At 39.1% G+C, this 18,210-nt stretch overlaps 1 protein-coding gene across 1 annotated transcript in view; it reads right to left on the bottom strand.

The window, feature by feature from the left end:
- meis2b (Meis homeobox 2b) overlaps positions 1-17,942 on the bottom strand; it is a 34,847-nt gene extending 16,905 nt beyond the window's left edge. The window contains exons 1-7 of the mRNA XM_032510285.1: positions 17,457-17,942; positions 16,788-17,020; positions 16,240-16,381; positions 16,063-16,113; positions 15,765-15,815; positions 15,476-15,622; positions 11,597-11,711 (exon numbers count right to left, since the gene is read on the bottom strand). Coding sequence (XP_032366176.1) covers positions 11,597-11,711; positions 15,476-15,622; positions 15,765-15,815; positions 16,063-16,113; positions 16,240-16,381; positions 16,788-17,020; positions 17,457-17,468 — 751 coding nt within the window. The 5' untranslated portion in view covers positions 17,469-17,942. The remainder of the gene's footprint in view (positions 1-11,596; positions 11,712-15,475; positions 15,623-15,764; positions 15,816-16,062; positions 16,114-16,239; positions 16,382-16,787; positions 17,021-17,456) is intronic.
- Positions 17,943-18,210: the final 268 nt, after the last annotated feature.

The raw sequence follows: 18,210 nt of genomic DNA, 5'->3' as shown, positions 1-18,210 counted from the left end.
CTACTGGGCCTGTACAACCTATTACTTATCATAGGAGATATTCAAAATATGTAAGATTAGCTTGAACCACCTTACGGAAGTGCATTTATGGTGGCAAGTGATGTCAACACACGCTGTGTGCGGTTGTGTAGAGGTAAGATAAAATAGTAACAATAATGAACTAAAAATAAAGTTTGACATAGCGGTGTGCATCCTTAGAAAATAAGATGTTAAATACAATGTTCCCCAGTTCTGATGACACTCAAGTTGGATTAAAAAAAAAAAAAACACACCAAAAACAAAACAAAAAAGGAGAAATAATCCCATTGAACACCCCACACCTAGATCTTCTTCCCCAAACAAAGAAAACCGCAGGACTTCCCAGACAAAAAGCTTCCAAGACATCCAGCGTTTTCTATAACGCCTATCCTACCCTGAGAGTAGCTCCTCTCTCATTAAGTGATTTGTGTTACACCTATATACAATTATTTATGGCTCACCTTGAGAAAAAAGAAAAAAATATGTAAAGTAAATCAGAGTAGCTGGCCTAATTTAAGTAAACTGTATCCAGCTCTCTTGGGACAGATATTGTCACTCAGTTTGCCTTACTAAAATTGGCCAGTCTGTGAAATGGAGTTATGTGTGAAAGTCATATTAACTAAAACGACCATGCCATGTTAAGAATAAATGTGTAAAAAAAACAAAAAAACATGGCTGTTGTATATTTGAATCACAGAGGCCACTGTGTTGTTATTGTACCATAAACATGAATGAAAAACACAGTGTGAGCTTGTAGTTTACTTAAAAAAAAAAAAAGATCTTGCTATTTTCCCCTATATATTCCCCAAGCAGACAAGTAGTCCCATGGAATCAAAGTGTCTAAGCCGAAAGCTAGGCTTATTTTCACCTTCTCATAGATAGTCTGTGCTCCGGCATCATTTACTCTCCCCAGTGAAGCTCGTACAACTCTCTGGCCTTCTCCGGAGTCTCGAAGAATAACGTCTGTTCGTCGTGAAGGACGCAGAGCCGGGCGCGATAGATAAGAGTGAAGCTGACGCTCTTCTTGTACAGAAGGGATTTCACTTCTTTGAAGGCTGCTTGTTTCTTGCCGAGTTCCGCGCTGACATCCTCATGGAAAAATACCCCATGCCCCCTGAGGAACAGCTGCTCTCGTTTCCTCGTTATTATGCGGTATTTGTTCTGGAAGAAGTGGAAGAGAACAAAGGAATATTCTCGGGCGTTTAGAGCTAGCGCCGGACTCGGCGGTCGGCTTCATCCCACTCGGTGCGCACGGGAGATAATGAGGGGATACAGGAAGAAATCTTTGCCCAGGACTTCCTCAAAAAATTCAGTCATAAACTTAACTGTGTCCGGCCCCTCCAGATGCTCCGGGATACCGACAACTCGCAGATTGCTTTTAGAGCTTAGTGCTGCATTTGATACCATTGACCATCATATCTTATTACAGAGACTGGAACATTTAATTGTCATTAAAGGAACTGCTCTAAGCTGCTTTAAGTCTTATTTATCAGATCGATCTCAGTTTGTACATGTTAACGATGAATCCTCCGTGCACTCCAAAGTTAGTCATGGAGTCCCACAATGATCTGTGCTCGGTCCAATCCTGTTCACTTTATATATGCTTCCTTTAGGTAATATTATCAGGAAACACTCCATAAACTTTCATTGTTATGCAGATGATACTCAATTATATCTATCAATCAAGCCGGATGAAACTTGGGGTTATCTTTGATCAGGACATGTCGTTTAATTCTCACATAAAGCAAATTTCAAGGATTGCCTTTTTTCACCTACGTAATATTGCAAAAATCAGGAATATCCTGTCCTGTTACTTCTAGGCTGGATTAATGCAATTCTCTATTATCAGGGTGCTCAAAAAAGTCCATAAATGATCTTTGGCTGATCCAGAATGCTGCAGCACGTGTTCTGACAGGAACCAGGAAAAGAGATCACATCTCTTCTGTTTTAACTTCTCTGCATTGGCTTCCTGTAAAATCCAGAATAGAATCTTCTCACCTACAAAGCTCTTCATGGTCAGGCACCATCTTATCTTAATGAGCTCATAGTACCTTACTACCCCACCAGAGCACTGCGCTCCCAGAATGCAGGGTTACTTGTGGTTCCTAGAGTCTCTAAAAGTAGAATGGGAGCCAGAGCGTTCAGCTATCAGGCTCCTCTACTGTGGAACCAGGTTGCAGTTTGGGTTCAGGAGGCAGACACCGTCTCCACATTTAGGAGTAGGCTTAAGACTTTCCTCTTTGATAAAGCTTATAGTTAGGGCTGGCTCAGGAGAGTCCTGAACCATCCCTTAGTTACGCTGCTATAGGCCTAGACTGCTGGGAGACTTCCCATTGTGCACTGAGCCCCTCTCTCTTCCTCCTTCTCTCCATCTGTATGCAACCTCATTCCATTAATGCATGTTACTAACTCAACTTCTTCCCTTTCCCGGAGTCTTGTGCTCTCTCGCCCACCGGAGTCTTGCGCTCTCTCGCCCCTCCCCTCTCTCCTCTAATTGATTCCTGCAGGTGTTTCTGGCTCTGGATCTGTGGTTGGAGTCACCTGCTGCCTCCATGTTCCTGCTCAACATCCTTTGCTGCAATTCTCCATGTCTATCTCTGTCTGTCTGTCTGTCTGTGTCTCTCTCTGCCTCTCTATGTCTCTCTCTCTCTCTCTCTCTCTCTCTCTCTCACCCCCACGGTTGAAGCAGATGACCGCCCACCCTGAGCCATGGTTCTGCTCGAGGTTTCTGCCTCTTAAAGGAAGTTTTTCCTTGCCTATGTGGCCTAGTGCTTGCTCTTGGTGAGAACTGTTGGATTTCTGTAAATAACATCACAGAGTACGGTCTAGACCTGGGGCCTGTTGCACAAAAGTAGAATTAAGATATCCAGGATAAGTGAAAAAGCGCAGCTTGACTTAGCCAGGATGAACAGGTAGAGCTATGTCAAGCCAGGTGTAGATAGCTGGGATAAGTGCACGTTCACAGCTTTCTCAAATAGACCACGGTATCGATCACAGATTTACTGATGCAGAGATGAGAAGACGCATGCGCCAAATGTTTCACCCAATGAGCAGCATCTCCTAATGGAAAGTAACGAGGAGGGAAGAATATGCAAAAAGGGAAATACGGCTCTTATCAAACGGAGAAAAAAAGCCCAACATAGCGGACCCGACTGAATGTGTGGGGGTTTAAAAATATAGCCTTTGCCTCAAAAGAGAGCAGAGGGAACTAATGTTCCTCGGGAAATGGACCCTACGGACTTTAGGCTTAATTTCAAACCCTTATTCACAACGTGAGAACATGTTTTACAACCATGCACAAATCTCTATAAGATATTCCTAATTCTTCGTACAATTAATGTTCATACTTAATTAATAATTAATGTTTCTGATTGTTCTCAGAAAGGGACAACTAGAAAAAAAAGTAAGTGACTTCAATACAGGCTGTGAGCATATGTAAAACAATATTCATGTTTTTTTATTCTTCTGACAATTGACCGCACCAAAATAAAAAGATTAAGAAGCATTGTGGTGGTTCCGTTGTGATGAATGTAAACTACACTACATATGTGCTGTATATAGGCCACGTTATTGGTCCAGGGATGGGAGACTTATTGAGAAGGTTATGAAACCAATGTAAGCTATAATAAAAAAAACATTAGGCCCACTTATTGAGGAGTAACACAATAAACCTACCCTTTATTAGAGAAGGACAAGCAACAAGAAGATGAAATCATGAATTTATTGGTCTCTGACCAGTCTGCCATTATTATCATCTGGGAATATCGCTACATTAATATCGTCACACTTAATCTTCGGAGCGCGTCCTGTATAAACCTGAAGCTGAGACCACGGACATTGCGCTGCTCATCTCTACTTTTACAGAGAGAGTGGACACTGACGCGAATCGCAGGTCTGCCGGCGGGCAGCGGCCACAGGTCAGCTGCGTCCATAGGGCACTGGCCGCACACCAGGCAGCCTCGAGACAGTACCGTCCCACCGGGAAAAGGCCCACTCCGCATCAGGGTGCCAGTGCAACCATTTCTAACATCTAAACAACTGTAGTAGGGTTTAAATCCAACTCGCGACAACAATAGTGACAAGTAGGCTAATGCATGTTCATAAAAATAAAGCAGAACACATGCAGAAGACAACGGAATAACTGTTAAACACGTTTATTTCGGATAAGAGCCGCAGCTGATTTGACACATGAGGATTAATCTTAGCCTGGCTTTTAGCCTGCTCTGGACCAGGCTAGCTGCAAAGAATAAATCTCCATGGTTACTTGACTGGGCTTAATTCAATCTGGTTTCGTGCAACCGAGTCCAAGCTAAATTCATCCAGGATAACTTGAATATCCCGGCTTAATCCCTTATCCTAGTTTCATGCAACAGGCCCCAGCTCTTTATGGAAAGTGCAATGAGATAACTGTTGTTGTGATATAGCGCTATATAAATAAAATTGAAATTGAATAGATTGGACCTACGGGTGCGATTTTCCAAATACTCCACTTTGTTTTTCAGCTTCTCGTTCTCAGCTAGGAGTGCGGTGCATGATGCTTCGATAGCCTCTATCCTGTCGCTGTGGTCATTTAGCCCTTCCTCTATGTCATGGATACGTTCTTCGTGGGAAGAGACCAGGGATGCCCAGGGATGCCCAAATTGGTGCCAGTGCCTCGCCAAGTGTTTTTTTTCAGGAGGGAGTCTGTTTACTGTGCGAGGTCGGACAGAAGCACAGAGTGAAGCTTAGCAAGATCAGCCGGTAACTCCGAGCTTGGGCTAGCTTGTGTAGCGATGTTGTCTTCACGTGTGGCAACTTCATCCATCTCGATCGCTTTTTGCCCTCGATCACGTCTCTTTGGACTCATTTAGTTGTGAAAAGTTATGTCTTAACGTGCACGTAACTAACTCCAGGTGCGCCAAACTTTATGTCGAGAAAATGAGGTAGAAAGTAAAAAGTAACTAGGGAGCCACTTCTCACACGTCTGCTTGCTACATGCTCAAACCGGAAGTCATCTTTTACCTTTTTTAAAGGGTTCTTCAAGCTTTTAGCTTTCTACATTTACCAGAAAGCAGCAGCAGGAGGGTCAATAACAAAACAAAAGATGTTGCCTACACACATGGGGGGGGTGCAAAATATTTTCTATTCAACCTAATCTCTAACCCACTTATGGAAAAGTGAAGAGATGGCATTAAGTCTGGATTGATTTCAGATGTCAAACTTACAGAAGCATATTGCTGTAATGCAAGAAAAAGGTATCAGTATTACATTATATACATTGACATGAAAACTTTGCTGTTATAACAACATGTTTTTCACGTTATAACAAGGGCTCCCCCCCCCCCCCCGAGTGTTTATGATAAAGCGCTATATGAATGTAATGAATTAATTAATTACTGTTGTTTCCAAATAAACAAAAGAACATGACAAATTATGCAGGATGTAGGTCAGATATTTCATCTATCAATCCCTCTCACTGGTGGGAGTTATGGAGCATGCTATGCAGCGGTTAAATTACGATGGCAATGATGCTCACGTAACACTTGTTACCAAAAGTACTATGTTATTATATGCACTTTGCATGTTAACATTGGAAGTTTACCATAGGACATGAATCACTTGACTTCTTCTTCATCGATTTTAACTGACTTTTCTGCTCAGGCTGTTCACATAAACCATTTTTCACATATAGCTATGAAAAGTAAAGCACTGTAATTTGTATTTTTTTTTGCTATATGCTCCACAATGACTGTATAAAAACACTGTGAACCGCAAATGGAGTAGGTTGGATTGATGTTGTTGAAGGAGATGAAAAATTTGTGAAAATTCTGAGTTGTAATAAATAAAATAATGGGACAGAGCATTCACTAAAAATAAGCTCTAAAGACAATGTCCCCAGGCAAACCTATTTTGAATAATAATAATAATAATAATAATAATAGAGCTTACCAAAAACAAAATTAAAGACAAAAAAAAGAAAAAGAATATGAAAACATAAGCAAGCCGACGGTGCGGCGTGGGTAAATTGACAATAGAGCACACAGTCATATTACATACATTACATTGCCTGAAACCTTAAGTAATCACCCCTTCTTTCATTCTAGTAAGTATTATTATGAAGCTTGAGCTGTATAAAATATACTCCTCTCAATATACACACTCTTAAAGTGTGTATTAAAGTGAGCTTGTTTAGCAATTACATTGAAATGATTGCTTTAGAAAATTACCCTTTTAAAGTGTACAGAATTTTAAATCTCTCTTATCATTTAATGAAGCAATAGGTCACAGTGTGACTCTTCTAAAGTGTTCGATTCTACATAACCTATACATTGTGTACTGAAAAGCCTGTTGTAGTCATACTTAATGTTCGCTCACATGTTTTGTCCAAAGCCAGTGTAAACAAACAATTAATTTATTCCGTCTCTCAGGCCATTAAAATACAAGGTGATTGATAGCAAGGAAACGAGAATCAAGGATGAACTGCCTTTGTTATAAAGATATTTTGTTTCCTTATTCTGTGATTTAAGAATGTATATAAATGTGTAATGTAAAGAATGTGTAAGAATGTGTATGTAAACATGTAAACAAGAGGAGAGACATTGATCTTTTAAACTCTGACAAAGTGTTCTTATCCTGTCCGTCAGGAAGAAGGGCATTTTTTCACTGGGGAAACATCCGGGCTACACATCTCACCTAGGTAACAAAACTCTAAACAAGGTAATTAGGGCCCGAGAAAACTGGGCATTAAAAATGAAGGAATTATTATTATTCTTTATGAATAAAGAATTTATCAACATTCATTCAACACGTAATTAAAGAAGACTTGAAACTAGCGACTTAGTCCATACATTTAAAAGAACAATATTTACTCAGAAAATAAAGAAAGTGAGAAATATTGTCTTTCTTTCTCAGACTTCTTTTTTGCGCCAATGGGGTCACCCCCTGCTGAGCATTGGGAAGAATGCTGGTTTAAGGCACTTTAACATTGGCTTCACCTTTCAGAACTGGTAGTCCGTCTATTTCTTTTATACATTCTATAACCATACCACAAATGTCCGTTATGAAATTAAAACTCAGTAATGTGCAAGTATATTGTAAATGTAAATGTGCTGTATTTATATAGTGCTTTTCTAGTCTTAACGACTCCTCAAAGCGCTTTTTACATCATACAGGATACATTCACCATTCACACACATTCATACACTGTGGCCGAGGCTGCCGTACAAGGTGCCACCTGCTCATCAGATATACACTCATACACATTCACACTCCGATGCACAGCACCGGGGGCAACTCGGGGTTCAGTGTCTTGCCCAAGGACACTTCGTCAACATTGTACAGACCTGGCAAATAATTTAACAGATTGCTGTGACTCATTTACAAATACTGTCACAGTGTTTCTCTCCCCAGTCTGCCAACTGAGAAACTGCATCTGGACTGCTCACATGTGCATCCTGGTGATTGTTTGGCACACTGCACATATTACTGAATAAATTATTCCACCTCCGATTCTACTGCCACAGCACTACTGCGGTAATACCACAGTAATCAGTTATATAACAGTTACAGTGTAGATACTTCTAGAGGTACATAAAAAAAGAAACTCTTTGCAATTCAGGTGAATCGACCCCCAAATAGTAAAATATGCAAAAGTTTCGGAAAACACAAAATATTTGTTATCAAATAAACAATTATTTGTTTTCTGTGAGAGCAAACATTTAGCATTTATCTCTTTCCCTTCTCTCTCTTTGCATGACAGATGCTAAAAAGAGAGTAGCCCACGGTCACAGTGAAGCTGTGATGTCATTGGCATGTCAACACCACTACCTTACCACATTCCTGACTTCAGACTCCAGGCTCTTGATGTGACAAAAATATACAACCTGTTCCTCACACTCATTTTCTCAACACAAGTGTGCAGGATATTTCTGCATCACTCCCACTGCCTTTTATTTTATCTTGGTCTTTGTGATGGATATTTCAAGCTTCCCCTTGTCCTCCCCCTTCCAAACATGCTTTGGAGACCTCAGCCCTTTTTGCTGTGGCTAACAGCATTCCCCCTGGGGGTTGAGCTAAAGAGAGCCCCTGCATATCACACAGCTTACAAGGCAACAACCAAAACCTGAGGAGCTTCCAGAGGAGGAGGAAGCCATGACACAAACCACCAGCCACATATTGTATGGATCATCTACCTGTGGTTAGCAAGGGCTGGATCCCACATCACAACCACTTTAGTGACAGCAAATTTTAAAAGGTTTTATCAGACCATGGAAGCATTACTAATGACATCCCACTATCATGAGGACCACACAATCACGTAATTTGTTCTATTGGATTTTCATTCAATTTTAAATTTTAAATTTTCCTAATCATTCTGAAGTTTTGAAAACCTCATCATCATCTTTGTCATTTGTAATTTCTCTATCTAGCTATGTTTTTTGTTGCACTCAGTCACAATATTATAATCGTTGAGTCAGTTTAAATAGGGTTCTGTCTATAACCCAACCTAGGGGATACTTCCAAAAGATTTCAAATTGAATAATTCTGTTGTGTTTGGGATAAATTCATATAAACAAATTGTAATACATTAATAAATTAATAACATTTGTAGAAAAAGCTACGTTTTTTTTTTTTCATTTTGCTCAAGGTAACAGATTTCGTTTTGCCGCTGTTAAAATCATTACTATAGACAATGCCTGCATCACTTTGTCAAAAAACAGAAACCTGAGTTTTTGAAAAGAATGTGTCCCTAAATATTTACTGCGGAGACTGTCCCTGTTACTCCTACAATGTTTGGTTACTTTTATCCAGGAAAAAGAACTTTAGCTTAGTGAAAGACTGTGATCTTGGTTAAACATAAAACAAACACACCTATTGGCACCAGATCAGCTGATTTTTCCATTTTAACACATTTTCCCTCAGAAAAGATGTCTCTTTCGCCATGTAAATCTATAGAAAAAAGTATATTTGGGCTCCATGGCATTACATGGCGGATATGGAAGTTGCAAGTCCACTTTTTGGTTGCTATGTCCAATTAAAAATTGTCTTGTATTTTCATACATTCTAAGCACAGCGTTGTTTTAAATTGCAAAATAAACTCCACATTGCCAGTGAGCATTATCCAGGAAGCAATTATGTCTGTTCCAAAATGTTATGGCAAGCAAATTAGAACGGTATATTTTTATGTTGTAGCAGACAGGGTTCAATTGTGATACTTCCTGAAGTTTAAAATTTCAACAATGAGGAAACTTTGTCAAATTGCAGGTGATAGTTGGGCAAATGCACACAATTTGAGAGCAGGGGCACAACCTGGCAGGCTGGTGTTAAAAAGCTCAATCATCAATATTTTAATTAGTCTAAAACCACTAATGCAGAATAGTTGCATACTAACATAATCTTAAAAGATACGTGACATTAACGTGATACGCTTTTAACTGTCCTTACTATCCTTTCAGGTTGTGTGTTTGGCATGAGAATAGATTGGAAACAAGGCAGAGAGGCCCAGGCAGAAGCAACAGGTAGCATGCAGCAGATCCTGCAGCAGCAACCACAGCTCTGATCATTCTGCCTTTTTCTTTTCCTTTGTTTCTCATACATAAAGTACTTTGTCCTTACATCCCTACAGGGGGCATTCTGCACTCCCATCCCCTATGCATACTCTCCCAGGTCAAAAGGGCATAGATCTTGGGTTTTTCCCCACTGATGTTTAAAAATAGCTCAGAGAAAAGAAGCTATTTACACTGTGGCCTTTCTTAGCTTGTCTCAACATACAATTTCTGGATACTTAATGGTTGAATTAAGAGTTATAAAACAAATATGTGCTCTGTGTATCTCAGGTGAAGTTGAGAAGCAATTATCATTTTTAAGAATCTTTTTCTGATTGTCTCTTTATCCTGTTAATTTCTCTTGTCTTGCAAAGCATCCTCCTATTGTTCTCAGCAATGGTCTGGTCCTTAATGCCTAATGCGCAGAGGGTGGAAAGTTGCTTTGAATTCCATTCTATTTTTACTGCGCCCAAGGTAGAGAAAAACAAAAACAAGTCATAAAACCCTTATAGCCTCCAATTAGCACATCAGAAATCACATTAAGTGCAGGAGCACCGGGAGACCACAAGAAGGACAAGGGCTGGATGGGATCAAAGGGTGATAGCAGCAGACAACTTGAGTAAACTCAGATGATTAATTTATCAGCACTAACTGACCTGTACTTGAGAAACCACACTGACTGTAAAAGTGAGGAACCACAATTACATGGGAAAATCATCCTTAAATGCCCTTTTGATGATTTTTTTGACTAAATAATTTACTTCTATGTACATTGTGTATTGTATACTTTATTTACTGTCATCAAATTTGTTGTTGTCAAGTTTGTCAATGTGAGTTTGTCTTTTAAAGGTATGATATGTAATATTTCTGCATTAAAATGTCTATGTTATATATCTTGTTGAGTTGTGTACTTACCCCATACCAAATGTTTTTAACAATTATCAAACCCAGAGAAATCTGTAATTTTATTTTAATTACATGAGATGTTTTGTTTAGTTGCCTGTCAGTGGCTTCCTTTCGTTACCCCACTAGTTACTATAACCTTTGTCAAAACACAGGAACCCAGATGATATGTTCGAGAGTAATTGTTAATTATACATGTCACTGAAAGAGTTAGATTGACATGAATAAACGTAACTAAATGTTAACGTGAATAAAACTTAAATGGTGTTTAACAATGAAAACTACAACTCTCATAATTTCACGTGTAATCAAGCCTGTGGCCAGGGGCATGTTCAATCGTTTCCTGGTTTTCCTGGTTTCCTGGTTGAACGACATGTTTTCTTGGAACGGTGTGAAACTGCTTTAAGATACAGTATCTTTTCTCTCGTTTGGTGGGTGTGTCTGTTGTATATTGGTTGGGTCACAGGTGATATCCAATTAGCAGAGATGTGTATGTAAATGTGTGGTAATAAAAAAAGCAGAGTATTTGGCATCCAGTGTTCAACGCACCCCTGTTTCAGTTTTAAAAAATATGTTGCTACATTTTTCCGGGGCTGAACGTGGCCAGAAACCACCAGGCATTTTTTCTATGTGACACACCATTATGTTGCTACAACTCCAAGCTTCAAAGGAAAATATATTAAGGTCATAGCCTTAGTGATAGCTACAGTTTCTGTACTGTCTCTAAATACTTAGAAACTTTCCTACCATGTCGGTAGCTTTTATCCCAAAGCCCACTGGTTCAAACTAAATCTGTGTATGCAATGGCTCACAAATATATAGTATAATTTAAAAAACAACCCTCTTACTAAATCCTAAAGCAGATGTTTTTTAAGCAAACATTACTAAGAAGAACAAAAGAAATTTGTTTGGCAAATTGATGGATAAAAGGGTAATTGTTGGGGTAAATATCTACCAGAGCAGTCTTCACTAAACTGAGATTATCTTTTTTTATCAATGCAATCAAAACAAAGTTATTAGATTAAATAAATACATGGACTTTCTTACAAGAATCCCCCTCAGTCACCAGTGCCTGTGCCTCAGAAAGGCGTAACAAGAAAGTCAAAGCTTTGATTTGAATAAGCACACAGGAGGCCTGTGAGTGCTCTTACCAAGTTCACTGGCGTTATCGCCACTCTGAGAGACATGTCCTCCGCTGGACGGTCCCGGGGTGCCCACAGAGGGCATGGAGTGGGTGTCATCCATGTCTCTCCAGGATGTGGGGTTCTGAAAAGGTAAGGAAGGGGTCGGCAAACCAGGGGACAGGAAATAAGGAAACAGAAGAGAAGATGAGAGGAGAGAGGAAAAACAGATGAGAAAGATCCAGGAGGTCCAGTATGAGGTCCATTAAGCAAATTCCCAAAGACACAAAGACAGCTGTGTAGCATGATTAGCAAAGTAAGGCAGCAACCAAGTTGTAATAAATCTGATCAAGAACAATTACCATTCTGTCCAGAGGAAGATTTAAATATAGTTGCAACAAGACTATCAACAGAAGTTTAAAAGACAGTTTAGTAACCCTGCAGCATGTGGACTCTCCTGTGTCCTAGCTGTTACTCTGACCTGTGTTGGGAGGAAACCCTGTATTTATTGGGCTGATTGGCCTGGCCACTCAGACAGCCACAATCCCAAACCAAACAGCAGATCTCCCTCTTCAGCCTCTCTGCGTCAGCTGTTTGCCGGATGGTGATTAGATGAAGAGCTCGGCAGATGACAACAAGAAGCGCTGGGACAATGGCGCAGTGTGAATAAGGCCTCTCAATGATGGCCCCTCTTTTCTTATCCAGCCACCCAATAATTACAACTACTAAGTACACACAGCTACATAAAGAGGCGCCATGTGTGTCCACGTTTATCAAGCTAATGGAGGTCTTATTTCCAACATCCCATCTGTTAAACCCAATTATAAGGATGGAGGGTAGTGTACAGCCAAAGACCCATGTTTGTATGAGAAATACACAGATGAAGACTCTACCAAACTTTCACACATGCATGTTTGCCTTATACAGTTTCTCTTTTACTTCAATGGTTTTCCAGACCAGCAGCAAATTATGGTAAATACCAACATCAACATGTACACAAACTTTGTTTTTCTCAACATGGCAAATATTGTGAATGAAGGGATGTTTGTTTAACAAAATCAGGTCAAACTGCTTAAAATTGATTATTATAAACCATTTCTGCCAGCTATGGTAACAACGAAGACAATTGCCTACAGACTCATTAATGAGTGAATTACTGTTGCAGAGAAACCAGAGCAGTCCATCTTAAAGAGGATTTAGGACTGTGGAGAAACAGTTATTGTAACTTTTCAGGTACAGTGCATGTAAGTTTAACTCCCACTCTGCATAGTGAGTATTGCCTGATGTTGATACAAACTTTTTACTGAACCAGTGTGAGGGGTGTCAATAAAGCATTCATGAAATATATATGTCACATGATGGTCTAAATGTAATTTTAGATGATGATTTATAATAATTGATAGTGTTTATTGATCCCCAGTGGGGAAATTACAATTTACACTGTTTTGTTAGTAATCACTAGACAGGCTTGAAATACACACACATGCACAAATGGAGAGATGTCTGAGTAAGTGGGCTGTCAGCTGGACCAGTGTCTTAAGCGGTTGGGTGGGTACGGTGCCTTGCTCAGGAGCACCTGGTATTAAGAATATATAACTGGGCTTTTTGTGATGAGGAAATTGTCAAAGTATATTATACCAAATATCAGTACACATTAAAAAACAATTAGTCTCAAAGTCCATCTTGATTGTAATATATATTTATTTTTATTTATTTATTTATGATTTTCAAAAATGATGCCAATAGAGATATGTGTAGCTATGTTCACTGTGCAGTTTCCTTTGGTTATGGAATATCAAAGAATAAAAACATTCTTGAAAAAATTTGTTTAAAATTGGAACTTGATAAAATACAAATCATGCTGATATCCACTTCCTTTTAGAAAATACAATGTAAGATCTCAATAGACAACATTTTTCAACTGGGATTTTTTTTTTTGCAGGGAGCAAAGGGTTATCATCAGGTGCTATATATAAAAAAAGTAAAACTATTTAAAATTATTGTAATGAATTACACATCAACTATGTTCTCCATATTGGTCATTGGTAAAAAATATATATATATATATATATATATATATATATAGATAGATAAACAAATTGTGGTAAACTCAGTGGTAAACTTGCATGTACGTTACACAGCTGTGCATGCCTTTGTACCCAGAGGAAAGAAGTGCATCCATTATGCAGCAGTCGTTAGGAAGGCATTACAGCAGGAGAGTGTCCTGTCACATCAACTGGTGGCCTCACACACAACACACACATTAACACATCAACTGTGTTTTTTGGCTTAATGCAAAATGAATATATTATTAAGAATTACATTCTCAAAAACAAAGATAATTTATGTTCATGATGTTATTGAAGCCAATACTAATATTTTCACAAAAGCCATAGACAATATTTTGAGCTAGTATTAATATTTGAAAATATTAAAGAATGTACTCTTACCAAGGTAAAAATTACTCTAAAAACCATTTCACATAGGATTTATCAAACTTTTATAGCCCATGATTTCCTTGAAATCTATTATACCAAATTAAGCATTTGTTTTCAACCTGTATCAAAAATCTATTTATAAATTCTATAAATCTTCCATAAACCCATCTGAAGCAACAAGGAGGAGTCAATCCATGGGACCCACTGGAACACAAAATTGAAGTACAGATGGAAAAACTAAAGGTCAGTTTACAGTCTACATTTCATGGAGGAACTTTCATCATATCCAAAGGGAATGATAGTTAACTGCTTTCTAAAATCTGAAAAAATCCGTTACGTAACATGTTTTTAGCACACAGCCAATTAATTTGTTGTAGGAAAGTGTCAATAAAGCCATACTAAAACACTGCTGCTGCTACACTGTAACTCTGAAACACTAGAAACATCTGAATTTTCTTTTTTGTAAATAAACACAGGTGCCAAAAATAGGAAGAGACAGTGTAAAGCGCACAGCAGGGGGGCAGCCTGACAAAGAGCCCCTGCACTCTAGTTATAATAATCCTATTGGCTGAGAAATACCAGGCTGAGAGGGACTGAAGCCCAAAACCAACACAGTGCAGCTGCACTTTGTGTTATGAAGATCACCATCTTCATGTCTGACTACCTTCATATATACATCAATTGATACATAAGTAACAAAGTCTCATTTGCAGACAAAATATGATTTAAATAACATATCTCAAAAGCACATTTTGTGATTATTCTTAAAAGAGCAGTTTCTCTCTATGTCTAACAGAAGTCTTCCGCTAGGGCTATGTACAGCACCATTAACAGGACTGATGCCATTAAACAGCAGACAACCGCAGCCTTCGGTTTCATTAATGCTACCAAAAACTCACCAAACCCAAAGACCTTTCATCTGGTTTTATGAGATAATCAGATCTTTTATATATGTTATATGGCTAAAGTAATTCAACTCTAACATCTTTTCAGTTTCACTCAGTAAAATCTTTTTAAATGGCTCCTGTTAAGTAATGCATTGGTCTACAGTAGATATTCTCAAACTGTTTGCCTTATGACCCCTTAAAATAAGCAATGTCTTCCTGCAAGTTACATGTTTAATTTGAGTTCTTCTCTTCTCAGATTGTTTTATCTGAATCGTTTTTATAGAGAAAAGTCCGGAAAAAAATTACAATTTCTTTGTAGCAAAACATGTTTAATCAAAGTTATTGTACCCTCAGATGGGCCCCCAACCCCAGTTTGACAACTAGTGGCTACAGCAAACAGCAGCCATTATCCACTTGTGTGGGGTATCAACAGATGTATGTTAACTTTTCAATAATGGGAGGACTTAACGATGAGAAGCAGGACTCTTCAAGCAACTCTCTGAGTTCTTAAATTAAAATAAAATAATTCTTCTGGTAATCAATTCAAAATCAATTTCTGAATTTAGAGAAGGCAGGTGACTCACATGATCTGCAAGGTTGGTGGAGGACCCGGAGAGGTCGTCGAAGTCCGACTTGCAGATGTCTCGGTCCTCTATGACCAGGTCAATAGGCATTTTGCCTTTTAAACAGCTGATGTACCGATGGCAGAAGTTATCACAGAGCTCATGAACCTGCGAAATCCAGTCTTTCATTTAGATTCTCTGAATTTTGGCTGAACACCAGAATAATAAATAATTAAAATAATCAGTGTTGTTTGAATACAATGTTGGTAAAAGGTGGCATTGAGCCATTAAAATATATGTACTGTATTACCTTTTCTAATTCCAGGAGATGAAATCGTAGGACTTGAATCGCTTGAATCATCTAAACAATACATGATACCAGAACATTACATGGTTTAATAGACAGCCATGGTGCTATAATAATAATGACTGTGTACATTTGCTAATTTACAACATAATTTAATTATTAATTTTTTTTTATTACAAAAAAAGAAGAAATGTGGCATTTGGGGAAGTTGCCCCAGTCTGTGATGTCGCGGTGCGGGCAGAGAAAAACACATTACTGGGAGAAAAAAGGAGAATTAAATGAGAAAGAAATAAGTGCTCACCAAGTTATCTAGCTCTGGGTTGGAAGAAAATAAAGGTTTCTCTGCACGGATCTAAAAAGGGAAAGAAAATGCTTCAGGTGGTGTTTTACTGCTTCTCACATACGTTTCATTGCATCTTATTTAAATTGGCTCCCTTACTTTCAGTGTGTTCAATTCAGTACAAATTTGTGCTTCTACCTGTTTTGCAAATACGGCTATGTCTTCATTGAAGGAGTCAGAGGAGCAAACGTCTCCTCCCGCAACCCCGGGCTCCCTGGGCGTGCAGGTTGCCAGCTCGCACTTCTCAAACACCAGAGCCAACAGTGGAAATAAAGGGTGGCTGCAACACAGGTAAAAACAGGCCCATTTTATTCTATAGCCATTGTTAGGCCTGAACATGAACTATTGCCTATTCAGTAGGATATCAAAGCGGCAGATAACATTTTAAATTAAGCTGGTGAGTTTAGCAAAAGAACACCACCAAATATTTATTTATTAATACTTAATTCAAAGGGAACAGACACGCCACTTCAGTGTTTTTTTTTTAATGTTTCCAATGCAAACAACCTGTTAAAAGATGAATCAATTCTCCTTACTACTGAGCTATTTCGTCTCGTTTCAAGCAGCAGCAAAAAATACTTGTCATGAGCATATTATATTGTTAATAATAAGGTGTTTAAAAAGAAAGACAGTAACACGATTTTTACGGAATTTCTATCATTCTGTTCAACAACTCATATCCATACCCGTAGATTTGGTCCTTGTCTCTCTTTAGTGCATCGCTGACGGCGCTGCCCATACTGCTTGGCATGATGTTGTGCGGCGCATGGGCTCCATAGTGCTGCGTCGGATGCGGAGGCGGCCCGTGGTTCAGGTGGTGGACTTGGGGCAGGGGCCGGGGGGCATGCGGGTCTCCGTACATGGAGGTGGGGACTCCGACTCCGTCCATCGCGCCTCCGTAAAGAGCCAGCTCATCGTACTGGGGTGAAATTTGAAGATAACATGAGGGCATGTGTCGGGAGGACAAGGGATGTAGGGAATTAATAAGCAGAAAACCTGGGACAATTATATTCTTACAATGTGTTGGTTGTATTGAGTAGGACAATTTAGGCATCAGACCAGTTCACTTTATAGTTTAAAATCACGGCTAACTTAATTAGCCAATTAGCTTTGCATAGGAATTCAGATAATTTCGTTTGCATGTAACCTATTTAATAATATCTCGGGCAAAACATTTCCATAATAAAAATTCAATTTAGAAGGAAGAGGAACAAATTCCGCACTCTGCTCTTGCTAGCATCAGCTTTTATTTAGAAAAACTAACGTTTCGGTCCCTCTAAACCTTCATCAAGAGTATCTTTTCTTTTTTTTAAAAAAGGTCAAAATTCAACAATAATGTGTAAAATTAGATTTACCCTTTGCGCCATCTCCGCGCGCAATTTCCAGACGTGTAAAGAAAAGTTTGGTGTTGATGAGTAGGAAAATCGATGACTTTTACATCCAAGAGATAATTATAATCCTGCCCTGTCTTGTGGCATGGGTAAATCAATAATGACTGAAATCAATGCAAAATGATTTAAAAAACAAAAGCATAGATCCTTCCGTTGCCACGAGGGCCAAAATGCGCACTGGCAACTGGCAAACTGTTTTCTTAGTTCTTTAACGGGTGTTAGTGATAATATGTCAGATGTGAGTGTTTGATATGTTGATCCGGTGCATCAGTTGTCCCTATCACAGGAATGCCCTGACGGTCCGCGGCTCAGTCATCTGCACTCAGTGTGTCCTCATGTCCATGTCTCTGCACGACACGCTCACTGTCTGCAGGTCGGCAAGGCAGCTGTTTATAGGACCGCTGCAGAACACAGTGATGACGAAACGTGGAGGAGCAGTGTGGGTGCAACCAGCCTCTGACTACTGAGACGTTTTTTTAAACGTTGTCTTCCGGTGATTATTTTCAAAATAAACCTGGACGACTAAGTCTTAAATGATCCCGCAGGGAAAGGGGATAGTTCACACACACCACACACACACACACACACACACACACACACACACACACACACACACACAGCAATTAGGTATTCTGATGTTATGTATATATCATAAGAATCAGAATACCTAATTGATATCCGCATGGAAATTATTTAGTTGCAGTTGCTCAGTCAGATT

This window comes from Etheostoma spectabile, unplaced genomic scaffold (genome assembly GCF_008692095.1).
Source record: "Etheostoma spectabile isolate EspeVRDwgs_2016 unplaced genomic scaffold, UIUC_Espe_1.0 scaffold00569390, whole genome shotgun sequence".
NCBI classification, from domain to species: domain Eukaryota; kingdom Metazoa; phylum Chordata; class Actinopteri; order Perciformes; family Percidae; genus Etheostoma; species Etheostoma spectabile.
Note: the sequence above shows the minus strand (reverse complement) of the source record. Positions and strands in the feature narration are given on the sequence as shown.